Source organism: Drosophila innubila (assembly GCF_004354385.1).
Source record: "Drosophila innubila isolate TH190305 chromosome 2R unlocalized genomic scaffold, UK_Dinn_1.0 1_C_2R, whole genome shotgun sequence".
Lineage (NCBI taxonomy): Eukaryota > Metazoa > Arthropoda > Insecta > Diptera > Drosophilidae > Drosophila > Drosophila innubila.
In genome coordinates, this window is record NW_022995374.1 from 13,826,474 (window position 1) to 13,844,855 (window position 18,382).

At 34.6% G+C, this 18,382-nt stretch overlaps 2 protein-coding genes and 1 long non-coding RNA gene across 4 annotated transcripts; all 3 read right to left on the reverse strand.

Annotated features, from left to right (window-relative positions):
* Positions 1–121: 121 nt before the first annotated feature.
* Positions 122–13,228, reverse strand: LOC117785613. Of its 2 annotated transcripts, none has more exons than XR_004617519.1 (2): positions 13,214–13,228; positions 122–625 (listed from the first exon to the last, which is right to left on the reverse strand). It is a non-coding gene; the product is annotated as an uncharacterized LOC117785613 (long non-coding RNA). The 2 variants fall into 2 exon arrangements; XR_004617520.1 differs by lacking the exon at positions 13,214–13,228 and adding an exon at positions 4,477–4,742.
* Positions 13,229–14,599: 1,371 nt separating this feature from the next.
* On the reverse strand, positions 14,600–16,014 carry LOC117784402 (zinc transporter ZIP1). The gene is made up of 2 exons (XM_034622130.1): positions 14,911–16,014; positions 14,600–14,750 (listed from the first exon to the last, which is right to left on the reverse strand). Exons 1-2 carry the CDS (start codon positions 15,986–15,988, stop codon positions 14,710–14,712), a joined length of 1,119 nt encoding a protein of 372 aa, XP_034478021.1. The 5' UTR covers positions 15,989–16,014; the 3' UTR covers positions 14,600–14,709.
* A 532-nt stretch (positions 16,015–16,546) lies between these two features.
* LOC117784659 (zinc transporter ZIP1) lies at positions 16,547–17,627 on the reverse strand. Its single transcript, XM_034622457.1, has 2 exons — positions 16,724–17,627; positions 16,547–16,666 (listed from the first exon to the last, which is right to left on the reverse strand). The coding sequence occupies exons 1-2, from the start codon at positions 17,616–17,618 to the stop codon at positions 16,602–16,604; spliced, it is 960 nt and encodes a 319-aa protein (XP_034478348.1). The 5' UTR covers positions 17,619–17,627; the 3' UTR covers positions 16,547–16,601.
* Between the last annotated feature and the right edge of the window lie 755 nt (positions 17,628–18,382).

Sequence of the window (18,382 nt, forward strand, 5' to 3'; positions counted from 1 at the left end):
GGCACGATAAAGTGACTTGAACCGAAAGTCATTCATTAAGAACGTTAACGTATTTATCACAGAGCAGCAAGAAATAAATTGAGCAAATATTGGCTGCAACTTAAATTGGCTGCCTTTGTTGTTGTTAGTATAGTTGTTGTTGTTTTTATTGCAGTTGTAGCTGCCAGTTAACGTTATTAGCCCGGACACCCACATGCGGCACTTCGATAACAATGCGAAACTTAGACAAAAAACGAATGAAAAACTAAATGAAAACAAACACAACGAAAGAAAGTCGCTAGAAAATTGACCAATTGATTGATTGATTGACAATCGCAATTGCTGTAACTGTAACGGTAACTCAACGCGTGTCAAGTGCGCGGCGCATTGTGCGGCTTTTTGGCAAACATATCGATGGCAATTTTACAGGGCGTGTTCTAATGCGCGGCACACGCGGCGTATGATTAATGTGAATTCTTTTGCTTTCTTCTCGTTTGCTTGCAGCTCAATTGCTGATTTCTTCTTCTTGTGGTTGTTGTTTTTGTTGCGTGCTGCGCGTAGATGATGATGATTTATGATTGTTGTTGTAGTCGATTAGTAGCTGATGCTGCTTCTTATTGCCACAGTCTCAACGCCTTTATTGCTGCTGCAAAGAGAGAGATAGATAAAGAGAGAGAGAGAGAGAGTGAGATGAGTATACAAATTAGTTGCGATTTGTTGCAAGCATTTTAATCAAGGAATCAATCCGAAAAAAATATTGGTTACGGTTTTGGTTCCTTTACGTTCCGAAACAACTATTTTGGTAAGAGGTTCTATTTTAGTTTTCTTCTTTCGGTTTCGGTTACAGTATCAACAAATTAATTTTGAAACATTTTAAGATGTTAAGGTGTCGTTTTATAATAATTATGACATTGAAGTATATACCTTGATCCAGCGGAATAATATTTTTTTTTTCTAATCGAATTTAACCAAATTTGAATGCAGAATAATTTAAGAGGCCAAACCAAGATCAAAATGACATTCCGCTTGAAAATCGAGGCAGTATTGCTCAAGTTATGACTGTTTGAAGTTGGTCCGACTGCGGATTTAACCACTTTACAAGTCAAAATTTTTCTTCAATTTCACATGATTTTTTACAAAAAAATGAAAGGTCTCAGAATCAAGTTTAAAGTGTTGTTTTATACTAATTACGATATAAAGAGTTGATTAAAAGTGAAAACTTGAGATTTAAAATTTTGAATTTTCGAAATTTCAAAGGGGGGACCCTTAGCATCAAAATCGAATCTTGGTCGAAAATAATAAAATTTTCTAAATAAACAAAGTTTAAATACAGAATGAATTTAGAGGCCAAATCATGATCAAAATGACATTCCGCTTGAAAATCGGGTCAGTATTGCTCAAGTTATGACTGTTTGAAGTTGGTCAGACTGCGGATTTAACCACTTTACAAGTCAAAATTTTTGTTCAATTTCACATGATTTTTTACAAAAAAATGAAAGGTCTCAGAATCAAGTTTAAAGTGTTGTTTTATACTAATTACGATATAAAGAGTTGATTAAAAGTGAAAACTTGAGATTTAAAATTTTGAATTTTCGAAATTTCAAAGGGGGGACCCTTATCATCAAAATCGAATCTTAGGCGAAAATAATTAAATTTTCTAAATAAACAAAGTTTAAATACAGAATGTATTTAGAGGCCAAATCATGATCAAAATGACACTCCGCTTGAAAATCGGTTCAGTTTTGATCAAGTTATGACAATTTGAAGTTGGTCAGACTGCGGATTTAACCACTTTACAAGTCAAAATTTTTGTTCAATTTCACATGATTTTTTACAAAAATATGAAAGGTCTCAGAATCAAGTTTAAAGTGTTGTTTTATTCTAATTACGATATAAAGAGTTGATTAAAAGTGAAAACCTGAGATTTAAAATTTTGAATTTTCGAAATTTCAAAGGGGGGACCCTTAGCATCAAAATCGAATCTTGGTCGAAAATAATAAAATTTTCTAAATAAACAAAGTTTAAATGCAGAATGAATTTAGAGGTCAAACCATGATCAAAATGACATTCCGCTTGAAAATCGGTTCAGTTTTGATCAAGTTATGACAGTTGGAAGTTGGTCAGACTGCGGATTTAACCACTTTACAAGTCAAAATTTTTGTTCAATTTCACATGATTTTTTACAAAAAAATGAAAGGTCTCAGAATCAAGTTTAAAGTGTTGTTTTATACTTATTACGATATAAAGAGTTGATTAAAAGTGAAAACTTGAGATTTAAAATTTTGAATTTTCGAAATTTCAAAGGGGGGACCCTTAGCATCAAATTCGAATCTTGGTCGAAAATAATAAAATTTTCTAAATAAACAAAGTTTAAATGCAAAATGAATTTAGAGGTCAAACCATGATCAAAATGACATTCCGCTTGAAAATCGGTTCAGTTTTGATCAAGTTATGACAGTTGGAAGTTGGTCAACTGTTTAACCTAGCCACTTTACCACAACTACTACTACTTGTAAGAGAATTAATTTCGGTTACGGTTTTAGCTCCGATACTAAAAATGAAACGGTAAGTTTCGGTAAACGGTTTCGTTACCAATTACGGTGTTATTCCCTGATTATAATAAATAATCCCTAAAATGACAAGCGCCAAGTCCATTAAGACCATCTCCTTAAATATATCACAACACATCTCAAATGCGAAACACGATTATCTCTAAATTAGCACACACAATAGACACTATAAATATATATATATATATATGAATTGACAAACAATGCACAAAGAATTCTATTCACTTTGCGCTACAAAAGCCATTGAGAAATATGTTACTAAGCTCCGTATATGCTAGTATTTGTAATATGTGTGACTGCATTTAATGGCTGGTCAATTTGCAACGGCACAACAAGTGCAACACGCCCACTTTGTCGGTCTAAGCCTTGTTATTGCAACAGCCGAGCAAAATGTGTGGGCGTTTGTACATATACACTTAGAGAAATAATAAGAAAGTTCAGTATTAAATAATAATTTTATTTCACGCATTCCAAGTAAAAAGCTCAATTAAATGTTTCACCTGTTAGAAGTGTGTCTAAGCACGCTTTACAGCACTGTATAAATAATTTAAAAGTCTTAAATGATCTCCAAGCATGTAATTCAACTAACTTCAAGCAAAAATCACTTGACTTTAAGTGTGTAACTTTCAGTTATCATTTTTCTTTGTGATGCACTGCACTTCTTGGCCACAGTGTACAGTTATCAGTGAGAGCATCGGCAAACACTCTAAGCATTTCAAATAAATGCCTCTCACATTGCCAAGTTCAATGTTCGATAGGCGATTAAATCACTTGAAATTGCATTCACTTAATTATATTATATAAATTCAACTTTTTTTCATTGAAATAAAACGTTTCACATTACGATTTGCTGAGATTTGAGTTAGAAAATCGCAAATCTAATCTTATAAACTATCCAATAAAAGTGTTGCTTATCAAATGTCAATTTGGGTCTCGACGTCTTGATAATCTACACGAGTGTGTAGTAAAAATAGCCTTGCTTTTGATTCTTTTGTGATCATTATCACACATATGTAATATTGAAACGTTGTCTAACACTATAGTGTACTGATAAGATGAGCACTTCTTACAACTATTGTACATACATATAAGCACGCGCCATTGTAATGTTTGTATAAGATTGTTCAGTACTGACTTTCACTTCAAATTTCTTATCATTGGGATTATTTTATTTAGTTCTCACTTCCGCAAACACACTTGAAAATTTGTCAAAGCTAAGTTTATGCGTGGTTTACATAATGAGTCCTTGAAAGCGTAGATAACCAAGTAATTTAGGTTAGAAGTCGAAGTCGTTATCACAAAATTGCCATGTCACGTGTAAACTTAAACACAAAAAATAAGGGAGAAGATTGCTGAGCTCTAATTTGTAAGTTTACACACTGATTAACAAGATCTATATTTATCTCAAAAGAAAAAATTAGGATTTATCATGATATATAATAAGCGTGTAAACCAAATTTAATCGAAGACTGCAATCAACTTGAGTGATTGTTTACTTAATAGCAAATACTGTAACTTTGTCACGTGTAAACATCAACACAATGCATAAGGAAGCTTTTTTTTGTTTACTTATCAGCATGCACTGTTACTTTGTCACTTGTAAGCTTTAACACAATACTTTATCGCATGATCTAACGGCGTTTTAAAGAGAGGATTGTTGAAATTCAGACTGATTAACATTATCTAAATAATAAGTTATATTTTTTTTATTATCATACGTAAACCGTATTTCATCAAAGTTTTGAGTAGAATTGGTTGTTTACTTAACAGTAATAACAATAATTTTATCACTTCAAAATATCAACATAAATCGCGTATTTCATCGTATGCTCTAAAGGCGCCTATTTTTATGCAGAACTTTTTGTCAATCTTTGTCAAGAACTTTCACTTTAAAAACTAAATACTTATTCAAATGGTAAACACACACTTCAATTGAAATACAAAGAAATCTTGAAGCCACATGCTTGAATAGATTATGCTATTTATTTTATTTTTTTTTTGTAGAAGGCGTCCCGTAGTTAAGTTTTCATTGCGAAGCCGTCGGACCGATGCGGCCAACAGAACAAAACAGTTCAGTTCAGTGGCTCGTTGCCAGCCAGACTAATAAGTGAGTAAAAAGATTCGGTGACAAAAGCCTCAGTCGAAAGACGAAAACGAGTCGGAACTGAACGAAATGAAACGACAAGAGGCGACAAGGAGAGATGAAGAGAGAAGAGAAGAGAGCGAAGAACCAAAAAAAAAAAAAAAGAGACGAGACGAGGCATAGCGGGTTGAACTCAGTCTGTAATCGCGGCAATCGTTTGCTTTAATCTAATAAATTTCTTATCAGCAGGCGTCGCACTGCACGAGAGTACTATGCTTGCTTACATACTCTACATATATACTATATACTACTATATATATTCGTATAATCGTAGTTATCGCAATACCTGCCCCACATGCGGCCACTTGACATCCCCGTCGCTTTCGCTGTCAACTTGTCAGCCTTTCATTTTCCTTTATTCCTTTCTTCTTTTCTTCTTTGCTTTGCCCAATTCATTTGCCGTAAAATTATAGTGTAAATTATAATGCATTAAACCATATGTAATTTGTGATAACAGTAACAAGACGACTGTTTTTAATCATATGATCGCCTTGGAGGACAACCTCGTTCATTATCACACGAAGGGCCAGAAGCAAAAAGCAAGAAAAGTAACTGAAATAACTATATTCATACGACCGTTGCTTACCCTGCAATATTGTAAAACAGGTTATAATTAAGGGCACAATGCAACAACAAATTTTGTTGACATTTAAATAGATCAATGATAAAAAATTAAATTAAAATGGAATGGAATGTACAAAAGTTGTAATAAAATAGAATACAGGAATGTATAATGTTAATAAAGACTGAAATATTTCTATGGAATTAATTACTGGAATATGTCTATCGAATAAATGTGTGGAGTTAAGTTGTGGTATATTTTTCAGAATAGATTAAACAAATGGATAGATCGCTGGAAAGTATCTAAGAATGACTATAAATCAATGGATAACTGGAATGAATCATAGAATCAGTCATTTGAATATGTGTACTGGATTACTGGAGCAAGGAAATGGATTAATGGAATTAAACAATGGAAAGATTCAATAGTATATATCAGTGGAATGGATTTCTGTAGTGAATAGATAATAAGTAATTCTCAACTAGGAAGGCCGCTAAAATTCTTGACCCATCTATATATACATTATTATTAAAATATTATATTCTAAGATTTTAAAGCAGCAGTTGTCTTAATTATCCCAAAAAAAGATAGAATATTATAGAAGTCCATGGAAGTCAGCTCAGTACGGACATGTGCTCGACTAATCCATTTAATCATTAAGTGCAGCAACAACAAATAAACGAGCCGACATTGTAAACATTTTAAATACTTAATTTGTGTTATTATTGTTTTATGGATCTGTTCAGATAAACCGAAAATGCGTGATAAGCGCGAACATTTTCATTGCTTTATTCCTCAATTATCCGTTGTGAGTGTGTGATGTTTGTGTAGAATGTGTTTTTGTGGTGTATTTGTGGTTCGTCTGATACCAATACAAAGTGGTTTGATGCTGACCTACGCCAGTTTGATTTGGGTTTTATATGGCTAATTATAATTATGATAGCCGAAAATCAAGAACTAGGCCAATGCAATAAACTTCTTAACATCGTTATTCCCTTTAAGACGTAGTAAGCCATTCACAATCATAATCAAAACATTCATATTTACAACATTTATACATATATATTCTTAATTGGCCTTGCTTCCAGTTTCACTCATAAAAGAAAAGGCCATTTTCATAAAGAATATTTATTTGTATTGAAATATTTTCAACAGAAGACATGCTCAGAGGTTTTGCTTTTAATTCTCAATAAATTGTCAATTGTCGTTGTTTAGTCTAGATTTAATTATAATGTAATTGATTCAATTGCCAACTGAGGTTCTTAATATACGATTTGTGTTCTGATATGCAGAAATCCGAAGCTCTTTATTCGAATTTATCAATTATATGCTATTACAAGGAACAAAATTTTAAATAAAAAAATAAATAGCCTAGATATTCTTAAAAACAATTCAAAATATAAAGAAACCAAATAAACTTTTTCTTGCTGTTAGAAAATAAAAGAGCAGTTTTTAAAATCTTTTGGAAAAGTGAATAATCCAATGAACGCTCTGTCAGTTGGCTTTAAACGTCTTAAGTGTTATGAATGGACTAAGATTGGGATTGTCTGCATGTTAAGCCTGTCAACTATTTGATTCCCTTTTGCAATGCGATTTGCTGGCTGTTTAATTGATGTTGTCTGAGTAATTCTACCCGCAACCGTAATTGATGGACGTTTGAGCCACTTTGAACATGGTTTTAAGTGCTATGCGATTATTGTTAGCGGTTAATTGATTTGCGGTTTTTAGAATCTAGCGCATTGTGTGTCGAAAACAATAGTCAGATAGTCAATAAAATTAATTGTCTCAATTATGCACATATTATTGTCAATACAATTTTATGTCCAATTTTAATTGCAACATGACACAATGATATATTATGTAAGCCGTTATTTGCACAACAGAGTTGAGGGAATGACAAGGATTACACAAATACATACATATACTTAAACACAAACACAAGTTTCCAATCAATGCTTTTGTATTTGACTTTATAAGAGAATTAAGTTTTAACTTAAATAAACGTAGAAAAAGTAGAGAAAGTAGTGAAAAGTTCTTAAAAAGTACCATCTGTTGGTTAACATAGGCTTAACATAACTTCAAATTCAATTAACAGAACGCCATTCTGCAGCTGTGTGTCTGTTAAGTTAATCAAATTTTAGAGCAAAGCAACATTTTGAACTATAAATTTCAAAGTTTAATTTAAAAAAAAGGTTTTTAAAAAAAAACCCTTATAGGCAGCCCTTATTGAAAATTCAGCTATAAGAAACCCTTCATAACATTGATAGTTTTAAAAGGTAACACAGTTTGCTTTCATCGGTTTAACCAGCACAAAAACTACTAGTCGACATCTAGCATGCCACATGCCACAAGTCACTTGCTGCATGCAAAATGCTGCGTACTAAGCTAGATATCCTTCAGCTAAAAAAGGTTTTTGTAGTTGGGCCTCTTGTAACCTGCTTGGTGAGCGAAAAAAATGTGTGACAGACAAACAAGTGCATATAAAAAAGGTGTCACTGTGGCAAAGTCAAATGCGCACAGCAAACACACACAGGAGCGGCATGCTTTGATGTGTTGTGTGTGTGTGTGTGTGTGTACATATATACTTGCCGCTGCCTCTTGCGGCACTGACAAATCGCAACAATAAAGCGCAGCCAGAGAACATTTTTTTTTATATTTCGGCACAACAAATGTACAGAAAGAGAGAGACAGAGCAATATAGGTGGATAGAGAATGCTGAGTGTGCTAAAGGATTATTTATGCATTTTGCCTTAAACTTGACAAACTTTTGTGGTCACACACAAACACATGAAAAAGGCGTTTTTATTTTTTTATTGATTTTCATGTGTGTGTGTATATTTGTTTACTGTGTGTGTTTATGTGCTCGTTCATGTGTATATCCTGTGCATATAAAGTGAGATTTGTCGCTTGCGATTTCTCGCTCAAAAAAATAAAAAACAGCTCGACAGAAAAAAATCATAATGTGGGCATTGCTGTACATGAAGTCATCGCATGTCCTGATTTATGCAAAGCACCTACTTCTCAGCTGTCAAAATCTTTTTTGTATATATTTTTTTAATTTAAATAAATAAATCTTAAATCTGAAATTGAAATCTGATTTTATAGTTTACTTTTTCCACATTTTCTTATGATTTTGGTGAAGGCCAATGGTCAAACGGAACCACATCAAGGTCGTCTAAAATTTAAGGGTGGCTTAATAAGTGTATACACATTAATATTTTACTTTATTTGACGTACACGCGAAATCGTCAGGCAAGGCAAAAGGTTAGAATTAAAATTTGCAATTAGCTTAAATGCAAATGTGGATAACTCAGTTGGAAATCAAGTTAAGATGCAATTTTTTAATTAAACCCACTTGCTATACACTGCAAATGCAACTTTAAATTCTACTATACGCCTGCTTAAAAGTATCTTGGATAATTTTAAAGTATAATCTATTTCTCTTTCCACCGAGAATTTAATGGTTGTGCTCACTCAATTGTATTTTAATGCTATTAAATTTCACACATTTGTTCGTTTCAGTTACATTTCCAATAACTTTAATTGATTAATACAATTAATATAGTAAATATTCATATGATATATTTATTTATGCATTCATTTGTTCACATTGTTGAAAATTTACGATGGAAATCAATCGAAACGAATTTAAAATGAATTCGTGAATAATTTAAATGGTGTGTCAATTCAAACACTTAATAAAAATTCTGCTTTACATTGCAAATATGTCTAATAGGGATTATTATTAAAGCGGAACTAGAAAAGGAAAGGAAAAATGAGAAAATGTACGAAAAAAATCAATATTCATTTAATATTTTTGCCAACAACTAAATCAATTGATAAAAATTTCAAAAACGTAATGAATATAATATGCAAGGTGTCAATTCAAAAACTTGATTAAAAGTGTATTAATTAATTAATTAAATTTGTGCTAATTAATTATAGTTCAATTAGTTTAGTGAGATTTTTGTAGGGTTTATTATAAGACGGGAATGGAAAATTTGAAGGTCACATCAAATTTGAAATTTAATAGACATCGAGATGGTAAACTGTAGATACGCCAGTATACGAGAACGTAAGGACTAAGCAAACAAGGGCGAAGGACCCGACAAGACAAGAAAAACAAGGACAAGTGGCATGTGATGTAATTACGCAAAAATAAATCGAAAAAAAAGAGTTAGGAGCTGCGGCACAGCTTCAATAAACACATGAACAACATTTTTTTTACCCTTTTTTTGCTACGAGTATTCGATTTTCTTTTGTTTTCCTTTCCAACTTTTCCAACACTCGATTGCTCCACTTACTGGGCAAATTGTGTCCGCTTGCGATAAATTTGCTTTGTTTGCGTCGAGTAAAAAAAAGCAACAAGAAATAAAAATGCAAAACTCAATTGAAAACAAGCTGAAATTGTTTTCTTAAAGTTTCCTGTGATTTCGCAGCCATCGCGGCTTGAAATCGAATAAAAACTGACTGATGTTCTGGACAGCAACAACTCTCGACTCTTTAGCTCTTTGTGTTGATTGAGATATGGATATATTATTGAAGGCATCGTCACACTCGGATTCACACTCACTTCGCACTCTCCCTCTCAACTCTCTGGAATCTTATTTTTTCTTTCTCTCTCTCTCGGCTCAGTTCATATCTTGTTTGGCTTGACCGTCTTTAATTTCTTTAAGCGCTTTACAACATTTTCAACCACCAACTCGATTTCCTCGACACAGTGGAAAATTACCAGTTGACAGTAAAAATTCCCTTAAGAGTCAGTTTTGTTTCTGTTTAAATAATACATTCAGCTCATATAGCACGCTGTAAAGCAATCTGAATAGAATCGTATTGATATCATTCGAATACGAATTTGTATCGTGTATTAATTGTAATCAAATTAAAACGAAAAAAAATAATAAAAAAATAAATACATTTTTTACTTGAACAAAATTAGATGCAGAAAAACTGACAGTTCGCCTGAAAATTGGTTAAATTATGATAGTGTTTCAGCATAACTAAAAAGCATCGAAAGTATAGAGCAAATATAAAATATATGTACATAATATATTTTTTTCTTAATCGCAACTTTAACATATTTATATTTTCATTAAAACTTATATAAAGTTCTCGAGTTTGCAAATTGTTGACATTTCGTGTGCATGCGAATTGCGTTTCTTATTTCGCACGTTTGATAATAAATTTACTTAGTTGCAAGTGTTTTTTTTTACTCTCAACTCTTACTATTCCTTTTCTGCTGTTATATTATGCAAATGGTAGCTTAACGGACATGCGATAAACACGTGTCCCAAAGACAAAAAAGAAAAACTTTTCATTTGAACAATCTGGGGTGAAATTTATATGCGTGTCTTGTGGCAACATTGCAAACAAGTTGAATGTGTTTGAGGGAGTAAATAAACGCACAACGAATTAATTCGCAAATTGCATGCTAAACTCATTTATTATAAAATATTGCGAAAAGTAGTTTAATAAAGTTTATTCATATGTTCATAAACAATGAATGTTGCTGTCGATGTGCTGTAATTCTTTTCGTTGCTTCTTAATATACTATTGATTTTACTTTGCGATCGTTATAAAACTTTCAGAACATAAGGTTGATAATTTGAATTTTAAGAAAACTTAGGCAACAAATGTAGCAGTAAGTGGATGATTTTTGCCTGTTAGACTCTTTATAACTTATGCTTTGAATACAGGGTATAATGACGAGCATATGAATTATAAATTTTATATGATGACAGCGCTGTTGCAAATTACAATAATCGTAATTCTGAAAATGTTCATTGTGCTGTCTGATAATGTCCACAAATTGGATACTTTGTGTTTGTTGTTTGCGAACGCATAAACAAAATAAACCTTAAAATAAAATGGTATTTGCGTAATGTTTAATTACTGTTGAAGTATACTGAAATTATGATTTAGTGTATACGCATTTCCCTACGAAGATGACGCAATTGATAAGATTATTTAATATCATAACAGTTTAGTCTACTTAAAAGTGTCAGACTAGACAGTTTACTGCTAAAGTGATGACTCTCGACTAATGAGATTTATCTAGTGTCATGCCTTATTAGAGAACACCCTGTGGTGAGTTGTAGCTGCAGGGTATTCAATTTGACTTCCTTAAACCAATAACAACAGCTCAATTAGTCAGTAGAGGCTTAAATGTCATGTGCAAGTCAGGTGCATACGAATATTCAACTTCATCATCATCATTATTATCATAATCATTAATGCGTCTCACGCAGCAGCTGCTGTCAACCGGTTTGAGGTATATTTTTTATATTGATTTTTCAGCGTGTTTCTCTCCTTGTTTTGTACATATATGTTAGCTGAGTATAGAAGTGTATTTTCATAACATGTGTGTGTTGTATTCACATTGCAGTCAGCTGTTGGCTCTTAACACTGACACACTTTGTGAGTCTTGATGCTCATTTAAATGCCGAATGACATTACCGGTTTCATCATCATCAGCTGTGCAGCTGGTTTTTATTATGGCTTTCTACATTATAAGAATTATTAGTGGCAATATTTGTTTTCTAAAAACCAATTCAATTCAAATGCTAACACATGTTTTGTTGACGTTTTTTTTTATAATATTTAAAACTTTAACATGTTTTCATTATTTGTTTGTGAGTATTCGCAAATAAGATTAATTGCAAGCTGCAAAGTTTGAAACAAGTATTAAGGTTAAGATCTAACGTTACTTCAAGCCAGTTTTGAAAGAGCAACTCTTAAGTGCAATGTGGCGAATAAAAAATGCAAAAGACTTTGGGCCAAGGACAACAACGACCGGAGAATTGTATTCGATTACATTAAATCAAATTTGCAGTTAGACAAAGAGGAGAGCGATAAACCGAAAACGAAACATCGAATGGCATTTGGCCGAAACCATCAAAGTGTCTGTAACCATAGACAAAGCCAACCAACATCCATTTACATCAACATAAATCTATCCATCTATCTATTTGTAGTTCTTTGAGTTTGGGGGTGTAGACGGGAATGCGCAGGGAGCAGACAAAAACAATAAAACTCAAATCGAGCAGAGGACAATAGGACAAAAGGAAGAAAAGCCGACAAAATGGCGTCGCGTGTGTTGACTTTTTTTTTTGGTAACCAAATACTCTGTCCCACTTTGAATGCGGTTTTTCCATTTCCAACTTGAGCTTATGCAAATAAATTGACCCACAAGTTTGCAGAACATCCCTAGACTGCTTGTCGCGACCAAGTAAACCAAGGTCACAAATGGAATTAAGCACTAAATCAATTAATTTGCCTAATATCGTATATTAATTAATTAAATTACATACTTCTAGTCGAAACATAAGAAATATACAAGCGAACGTGCTAAAAGACTATTACATAATATAGGGGAGTTTATTCCATATCAGCATTCTCATTGTTTTGCTTTTTATCATGTCTCATACTTTTTATATTACAAACCCCGTGACGAATATTGAGATAGGAATACAAAAGCAAGTACGGAGTCCACAAAAGAGCTGCATACAGTCTTTAAATACTTTTAAAAGACATTTCCAATTGCGTCTTAGGAAAATATAGATGATTTTCAAGTGACGCAAAATATTGAAATATTTTGAGTAGATTTTTCCAACATAAGCCGAAAATAGCAATCATCTGATTTCAAAGACATTTATTTCTGGGCGACAAAATAATAACAAATATGTCGGCTCCCCAGGCTAAGCAAATAAAGCATTAATCATGCAATGTGTCTATAATATGTATAAATATTTATATATATATCATCATATACTATATATGACGCACATGTCTGTACTTAAACACAACCTCAATGAATAAATGTGTATGAAGATATATATCGAAACAAGGTCAATGTGCTGACAGTTTGTATTCAGAATAACATTTGTAATCTTATATATATATATTGCTATAAGTACGCTTAAGTAACTGAACTTAAGATAATGTTCTTGAGAATTTTACCTGTATTCAGTTAAAAAGTTACAACTTTTTGTGCTTTCCACGTTGTTTCCAAATTCGAAAGATATTCTTCAGCTAAATAATAAACATTTTGCGTTGGATTTTAATATTTATTGTTTGTAATTTCGTAAAGTTTAAACAGTGTACATTTTAGGTCGAGTGACAACAATTACTATTTTTAATTTGGGTCCAGTCTTTATTCAAACAAAATGTAAAGCACTTGAATTTATTTTATTCCATTAACGGGTTGTTTACGGTTCGAACAGTGGGTAGAAAACGGCAAAACGGTGCACGTAAAATATAAATAGCGGTACTTTAAAGCTCTGTGGAGATTGTTCAATGATTATTGAAGTACTTTTGTATGTGATTGTATACAAATTGCACAACAATTTTGGTAAACAGTTATTGTCAGGTTTGTGTTTCGCAATTTCGCTATGTAAAAGTACAAAAAGATTAAGGTTTATTTTCAATAATTACACGCAATGCTTGTGTCACGCATTCGTATTTATTTATAATCTGAATTTCGTTCTCGATTTAGGGGTTTTTCGTATTCCTTTTTGTAGTTCACGCTTTAATGTTCGTTTTCCTTTGTGTGCTTGCGTTTTGTTTTGCTCTTTTTATAGCTGATACTACTACTCATCCACCCAATGTGCGGGAGTTTCGATTTTTCTACACTGAACGTGTGGTGGGGGTCAGGGTGGGCAATGACAGCACCGCCCAGCAACGCAAGTTCACTAGAAGTATTTGGCGGTTGGGATAAACAAATGCACCGACAAACATACACATACAGTCGTACAACGGAAAGGAGAAAATACGCAAAATACGCACATCAATTGATTTACTCAGACGTTAAAACGGGTTCAAGCTAATTCGCCGATTTGTGTTTAATTTATAACTTAGCACGATGACACGAAAATTAATGAGACAAAAGCTTTACGAGTGCTGTTGCTTTGAATATTCCAATCTCGAATTCTTCCGCTAACACGACCGTTCGATTCCACAACTGCCAACTGTTATGAATGGATATGGAATGTTAATGTGCTGTTGAGCTCAAATGAAACTGCCAATAGAATGTTGTGCTCAATCGAGCTGTTAACTGTACATTGTTGTGCTAGCAAATGAGGGAAACCAAATCCAGTGGCGTAGTCAAAATGGTTTTACGAATGCAGCATGAATGTAAAGAATTTTGTGCTAATTTTGCATATTTAAATTTATTAATTATTGTTTTTATTTCAATAAGTATCTAAGTTTTTTTTTATGCATTTAAAACTTTAGCAGCGCCTCTGAAGCTCTGTGCGCTTATTTACAGTTTAATGTTCTGTTAATTTAACAGCAAGCGACCAGTGTGTACACACTAAGCGTTTTAACATTTATGGCGCCAAATTGCAATTTCAAATGCTAGTAGTAATATTTAATTATCTTTTTATATACAATGTAAATTGATTATTCTAGCTACAGTTAAAAATAAAATATTCTTTATAATTTTATTGATGTTAACCCTAAGAGCACGAGTCGCTATCAGCACCCTCCGCTTCGTCAGCTGTGGAAGAGAGAAGATTTATGTGTTATTTAATTTCAAGTGCCAAAAGTGTAGCTGGAATCAATCAAATGCCTCATTGATACTTTAAGATATGCGAGTGTCAATCAAAGTAATGGCGGCATTTCCTTCTTATCACCAGCAGTTCTTAACGACTACTTACAAAGTATTTGCAGTCCGAACATAAGAGCGAAACCCGCAACTGCAGCAACGTAGGCTCTCCAGCCAGCGTGATTCTCCGTTAGGATCTCAAAGAAGACCACATAGAGCAGGGTGCCGGACGCAATACCTTGCAGTATGCCAGAGGGAACACTTGGCTGATTCGCACCCGCCTGCTGACTTATTCCAATGCCCACACCGATGCCAATTGGAGTAACAATGGAGAATGTTATGAGATAGATGATGGCTAGGGAGGTGCGGGTGCGAGCCACCAGAAGCTCCATGCCCACACAGAAGGCCAACACGAGCTTGTGGGCAGCAACAGCGGCGAACATGAACCACACAGTTCCCACCGTATCCTCCAGGCCAATGGCCATGCCCTCAAAGAGCTCATGCAGTGACAAGGCCAGAATGATGCCCAGTCCACGCATGGAGGAGCCATTGCTGTCCACTGGCATGTGACTGTGACCGTGTCCGGCTGCAGGACGCTCAAGATCGCAATGTTGATGCTCCGTTGGTTCCGGCAGTTTATCCGTTAAAGATACGTCCTTGGGCTTGGTACTGCGCAGAAGAACACTATGCCTGATGCTATGACCACGCTCGAAGGCTTCACATGCCAGCGACTCCTTTCTGCTCAGCTTCCGCTGATGGCGTTGCATAAACACATGCATCACCTCATCCAGAGCGTACATAAGGAAGAATCCCGTGCACAGGAGCATTTCGGGCAGTGCAAATGGTGTCTTATCCAGAATGCCACAATGCTGCAGTTGCTCAACGACCTCAATCACCTCCGGCAGCATGTGCAGAAATGTGGTGCAGATAAGCACGCCACCACCAAAGTAAATCAGACAACGCACCACCGTCGAGGCACGCGTCTCGTCCGGATCCTTTTGTGTCCACTTGAGGCAACGATCCAGCATATACGGCAAACTGCCACAAATGACAGTCACCACAATTAGCACCACCATTGACACAATTTTGGCAATGAGCAAAGCTTGACGATCTACCGAAACCTTTGCCATGTCCTTCTCCTCGAGAACTGTTAATTGCACCACCGAGAAAGCTGTTGCTTTTTCGTACATCTTAGCACCACCAAATATAAACCACGAGTGCCACCACAACGGCAATAGACCAGCTACATATACCCCATATCAGACAACCATATATTATATATCTGAGCACTGATTGACAGGGGAAATTACGGCTGCCTGGGTGGCAGATTATACGGACGAAGTTCATTCATTTCCAGACCGATCGTCGAGCACTTTTCATATTATTTTTACTTTGTCGGTCTGATTGATAAACATTGAATTTGATTGTTCAAAATGATATCAAACTTTCAGTCAGTGCAGGTAAAAATAGTTATACTTGATTTATCCATGTATAGACAAAAGTCAATACATTTTCACATCTGTTACACTGTGAGAAATTTGTGGGAGCTGTGCTTTATATGAGAATCGAGAGAAATGCATTCAATCATACTTTAAATCTGAATAAAGGAATAAAGTAAGAGTTTTCTTTTTCAAAATATGTTTCTAGTCGAGAACAAATTTTATTTGCTTTCAAGACTAATTTGTAACAATAAAGAAAAAAATTAGTAAATGCGTATTTTTTTTAAATATGTTCATAAACGACTTTAATAAATTGCTAAAAACAAAAAAATAATTTTGTTCAATTCGAATACAAGACTTTAAATTATGCTGCCGTTTTCAGCTGAGTGTTGGGGCACTCATAGGAGCTTTTTCCACTTGCTTCGACCACTGCAAGAGAGTTAAGATTAAGTGTAAATACAGACTGCTAAAGAATCTCAGACTTACCTGCGATTTGCAAGCCAAACATGAGGAGAAAACCGCCCAGAGAGCATAGGAAAATACGCCAGCCAGCATGATTCTTGGCCACAATCTCATAGTAGACCACATAAAGCAAAGTGCCGCAGGCAATACCCTGTAGAATACCTGCTGGAATGCTGGGTTGATTCGCACTGGAAGTCTCACTGACCGCAATTCCAATGCCAACGCCAATGGGCGTTACAATGGAGAAGACAACCAGATAGATGACGGCAATTAGCCAACGTGTGTGGGCCATCATAATTTCCATGCCAATGCAGAAGGCCAAAACCAGTTTATGAGCCGCAATTGCACCACACATAAACCAAACCGTGTCCACACTGCCCTCCAGACCAATGGCCATGCCGCCAAAGAGTTCGTGCAGGGATAGAGCCACAATAATGCCCAGACCTCGCATCCAGTTGGGTTGCTCCGGTTCCTTCACATCCTGCAGCTCCTTCTTCTCCCCCTCTTCCTCTGCTCCCAGTTCCATTGCCTGCTTCAGTATCTGCTGCTTTTTTCGCTGCTGTCGTCCAATTACAAAGTACATGAGCTCCTCAATTCCATACATGAGAAAGAATCCTGTGCACATCAACATCTCGGGAAGAGCAAATGGTGTTTTCACCAGCATTTGGCAATGTTGCAGCGCATCCACTACATTAATAACCAACGGCAGCATGTGGATGAATGTGGTGGCAATTAGGACACCACCTCCAAAGTTCAACAGGCAAAGCACGGCCAGAAATTCTCGAGCATCGCTCACCTTCCTGCTGGTCCATTTAAACCAACGATTCAGCACGTAGGGAATGAAACAGAATATTAATGTGACCAACAGCAGCACCACAATAACCACAATTTTGGCAACCAGCAATTGGTGATCGTTCATGGCGATGGCAGCAATGGAAACTCTCTAATTTGAATGCTCTCCTAGCAAATGTTATATACCTTTTTACTTAGCCATATCTAGTTTTTCAATAAGTACTCGCATTATCCCCCGAAAGCTCTTAAGTTTTGTCTTAAAATCAGAATATAAAAGTGTCCGACTGAGAATACGTGGAAAGTACAGTGAAACTTCGCTAGCATGCTGAAATTTCAAAATTCAGTCCTTTAATACAAAAAAAAACTTTGTTGTTTCTTAAGATATCTAAATCAAAATCACATACAGTTTTTCTGATATAATCTTATATATTCTGTTTAAATTTAATCAAATTTGCAGTACTTAAAACATTAATGTTACTAAAGATACCACAGTAAAAAATTAAGAGCTCTTAAAATTCATATATTTTGATACTTTCAAATGATCTATGTGCAATATATAAGCAGTAAAATATAAATTATTGTATCCAAAACATTTTAAAAATATTGATTTGTTCAATAAAACATTCAGTAATTCATTTAATTCATTACAGTGAAGTCTCACTGTAATTGATTGAAGCTATCAACCTGAAATTTGAACAAAAGATATCAGTACAGTACAGTCGCTATCGTGTGTCTGGAGGCCTAACTTACTTTGTCATGTGTTCAAGAATTGAGCCTCAAAGCCGTTTGTTTTACTGCTGAAAATTCAGACTGATAACTTCATAGCTAGTTGCCAAAAAGTGTGCTGATATATTCAAAGATACCACTGGTATCTTCCATTGAACGCAACAA

Excerpts from the sequence above, each read along its gene's own strand:
- LOC117784659 (XM_034622457.1), bottom strand. The coding sequence starts at position 17,618 with ATGAACGATCACCAATTGCTGGTTGCCAAAATTGTGGTTATTGTGGTG. Across the intron at positions 16,667-16,723 it reads GTTTGGCTTGCAAATCGCAG|TGGTCGAAGCAAGTGGAAAA; the intron begins GTAAGTCTGAGA and ends ACTCTCTTGCAG.
- LOC117784402 (XM_034622130.1), bottom strand. The coding sequence starts at position 15,988 with ATGTACGAAAAAGCAACAGCTTTCTCGGTGGTGCAATTAACAGTTCTC. Across the intron at positions 14,751-14,910 it reads GTTCGGACTGCAAATACTTT|CTGACGAAGCGGAGGGTGCT; the intron begins GTAAGTAGTCGT and ends TCTCTTCCACAG.